Source organism: Neodiprion virginianus, chromosome 4 (genome assembly GCF_021901495.1).
Source record: "Neodiprion virginianus isolate iyNeoVirg1 chromosome 4, iyNeoVirg1.1, whole genome shotgun sequence".
In the NCBI taxonomy this organism is placed as follows: domain Eukaryota; kingdom Metazoa; phylum Arthropoda; class Insecta; order Hymenoptera; family Diprionidae; genus Neodiprion; species Neodiprion virginianus.
Genome location: NC_060880.1, coordinates 15,012,545 through 15,016,065, shown reverse-complemented (window position 1 = coordinate 15,016,065; position 3,521 = coordinate 15,012,545). Strand labels below are relative to the sequence as shown.

At 37.8% G+C, this 3,521-nt stretch overlaps 1 protein-coding gene across 1 annotated transcript; it reads right to left on the bottom strand.

The window, feature by feature from the left end:
* Positions 1-1,414: 1,414 nt before the first annotated feature.
* On the bottom strand, positions 1,415-2,724 carry LOC124302390 (uncharacterized). Its single transcript, XM_046758548.1, has 2 exons — positions 2,473-2,724; positions 1,415-1,758 (listed from the first exon to the last, which is right to left on the bottom strand). The coding sequence occupies exons 1-2, from the start codon at positions 2,615-2,617 to the stop codon at positions 1,469-1,471; spliced, it is 435 nt and encodes a 144-aa protein (XP_046614504.1). The 5' UTR covers positions 2,618-2,724; the 3' UTR covers positions 1,415-1,468.
* Between the last annotated feature and the right edge of the window lie 797 nt (positions 2,725-3,521).

Genomic DNA, 3,521 nt, shown 5'->3' with positions numbered 1-3,521 from the left:
ATATGAAAATATGTGACGCCTGGTGTTCTCGAATATTCTATATTGATGTATATAAATATACGAAGCCAGCGCGATAACATTTATGCAAAATGTGCAATGGGCAAGTGGTTGGGGGAAATTTTTTTTTCCCGAACTGAATCTTCCAGAGAATCATCACCGAATTCCAAGCAAGCTCCGTAAACATACCGAGCAAACGCGCAATCATGGACGTAGCTGTAGTGTGGCTGAGTGGATACCACATGAGGACGGAGTGATGCGGGACACGGGTTTGATCGCAGTTCACTTTTCATTTTTATATTTTATTTTATTTTTCTTTATTTTTTTTTTTTTTTAATCCAATCCCGGCTTTCTTCTTGTATTTTCGGAGAGAAAAAACAAATGAAAGAAAGAAAATCTCGAGAGCCGGTCGATTTTTTCCTTCTTTCCTTTTGCTTTTTTTTTTACCGAACCCACCTTTTTTGTAGTGGGGGTAACCCAGAACAGGACAATTAATTGAAACAATAAAATACCGAGAGTGAATCGATTTGTTCCCCGTTTTTGGCGCCTCTTTTTTTTACCTAATCCCCGCCCCTTTTTTATTTCGGGTAACTCAGAAGAGAGAAAATAAATGAAAGTGAAAGTGGACCGATTTTTTTTCCTTACATTTTTTTTTATTTCATAATTTTACTTAATCCCGCTTTCTTTTTTGTATTTTTGATAACCGAGAAGAGAAAACAGGAATGAAAAAAAAACAATTCCGAGAGTGTGTAGATTTTTTTACATTTTTCTTTTTTTTTTTTGTTGCTTTATTTGGTAATGAGAAAAATTTCAGCTATCTCTCTTGCAATCATGTGTCGGCTGATCAATCCTCGCTTGCTCTTAGAAGAGAATATATATATACATATATTCCCGGTTTATTGTTTTTTGCATTATACTTCGACTTTGCCGGTCGACTCTCGATTCAAATATTTATGAGAAATTTTGCATGTATATCTCGAAATACATCCCGAAATGACGAAGTTTACAATGTATTACAAAGTTTCAATTAAATATCGAGGACCCCGACTTGTGTCTGGAATCAGTAGAATCACCCACATATCATTAATTGTCATTGCAGTTGATTTCTACTTTTCCTAAATATCATTGAATACCCTGAAAATATTCCGAAAATATCCTTGAATTTTTTATGGATTCTTTAGCAGGCACCACGAATAGAATGCGTATGCTCTATTCGAAAGGGTGACCAATGTAAAGAATGTCGCACGAAAGCTGGTTGTGTTGGGACAATGGTCAACATGGAATCGAATGCACCATGTCCACTCCTAGTGCTGTCATTTCAAACATAACAATCACTAGGGAGACGTTAGTGCACTTGGCCAAACAATCAACAAACGTACGTCAAAAAATAGAATAAATGTTGTCATCACCCGATATTATTATTATTCTTATTATTATCAGGAATATTTTTATTTTTACCGCATCATGATTTTTATGACATTCGATTTAGTATGGTGTTAACGACTACCGCTAATGCTCGTTCTTCCGCCGTCTGCGGGTCCGAAGACGTCTGCTTCGGCGGACCGTCAGTGTGAGATTTTCGGGACCGCGGATTCCGAGAGACTCGCTTGTCCCGCTGGTTCGGGGTGGATCTGACCAACTTGTGGAGCTGCGCAGTATCCGACGCAGGTGCGGACTTTTTTTCTTCTTTTTTCTTCTTCGACTTTTTCTTATCCCACCATCGCCAATTTTTTTTCTGCTTCTTATTCTCGTTCGGGGTGGCTGCATAACCAGAACAACACAATTGAGAGTAACCTATTGCAATCCACTACAATCATCTACGCTGGTCTGCGTTGAAAATTAAAGAAAAACCATATAAGGTCGTATACGAGTTCACCCGATTCTTTTTTAACTTTCTTTGAAGTATTTGTAAAAAAAAACATTGAAAACAAAAGTTGTAGTTTTCAATCTTCTTTTCAATAACATTTGCATCATAATTTTAACGGCCCTGTAGACTCTATTTTCCATGAAACAATTTTTTAAATTGTTTTCTCCAGACAGACCACTTTTCCGTAAGATTCCATAAAAAAATCACCGGATCGGGCCCGACTAGAGTTCTGGAGTTAAAAAGCAAATTCTAAATCAAATCATGCGACTGTACAATGTTTTTTTTAGAGTCCACAACCCTACACGACTGCATTATAACGATTCTTTTACTGAACCTACACATTTGGCCGAAGATTTACTAAAGTTGGTAGCAAAATAAGTGTATTCTTTTTAGTAAAAAACAATCCAAATATGCAAATTGCATAAAGTACCCATCCGTGAGCAGGGCTCTCTATACCCCTTACTCTTTCGCAATACCGAATGGAAAACTTACAACCTTCCCCAGCATTGTCTGTGTAAGCTATGTGTCAGGCTCCACTGTATGTTTGGAACGCCGATATTGAAATGGTCAATAAAAAAGCGCATTGCATGCATCACATAAGTACTTACGATTAGGAGTTTTTGGAATCTCCGCGCTGCCCGAGGCAACACCAAGTTGACCCGTTGTACTTTGATCCATCCCGCAATGAATAAAATATTCTTCGTACAAATGGAGTGTAGAGAATAAGATCGGAATAAGTTGGGATGCGAACATGTCGGGTCAATTGTTATTGAGGAAGGGGGAGTGAGGCGTCCATGCTTCAAGGAGGGAAAAAACAGTTAGGCCCATGTTTATAGTCAGTTCTTAAATTGAAGCACGGTCTTAAGTCCTCGTTTACCATGACTTGAGACAGGACTTCACGGTCTGAAGACCGTGCTCAATCTTAAGAACCGACTACTCTGCATACAGGCCTTAACATTTTTTTATTTATGGAAACAAAAGTCGTATCGACAATCCGAAACGATAGATTGTTCGAAATGCTTCAATCGGCGTGTTAAAAAAATTGAAATTGGTATGTAACAAATAGTCGGAAGTGTTGTTTAGGAAATATTTATTTTTGTTTAAAAAAAATGCATCTCCTACAATTTATTAGATTCCGATGTGAATATTTGACGATATGATTGTTGAACGGTTACCAACAAACGCTGGTTTGGGATTTCCAAAGCGATATGTGCGCGTACTCACATTTCGTCCTGGTTGACGATCCGGGTTAACGCCTCCATCTCAGTCTCCAAGTTGTCAATAGGAATCGTCTGTACATAAAACAAGGAATATGAGATAATTCTGTTTGCAGCATTCAGTTTATTACGACTGCCATTGTTTCGTCCTATGAACGATTAAAATACTAATCGACAACTCATACTGAAATGTTCATACAGGATATTCTTTCTCAACTCTTACGATTTTGCGTACGCGGGTTAGCGATTTTACCGTTCGTCTGAAAATTACTTTCGTTTGACTATGTACACAAGAGTGGTCGTTAGATGGCTTTTTTTGGAATTTCAATGCTGGATGGTCGTAGATCCGTGTGAAATATATTTTTTATAAATCTCTAATTTTTACAAATTTTTATTTCGAACCCTCAGTGACCCTGCTGGCCCGTGATTTTCTTCGCTGA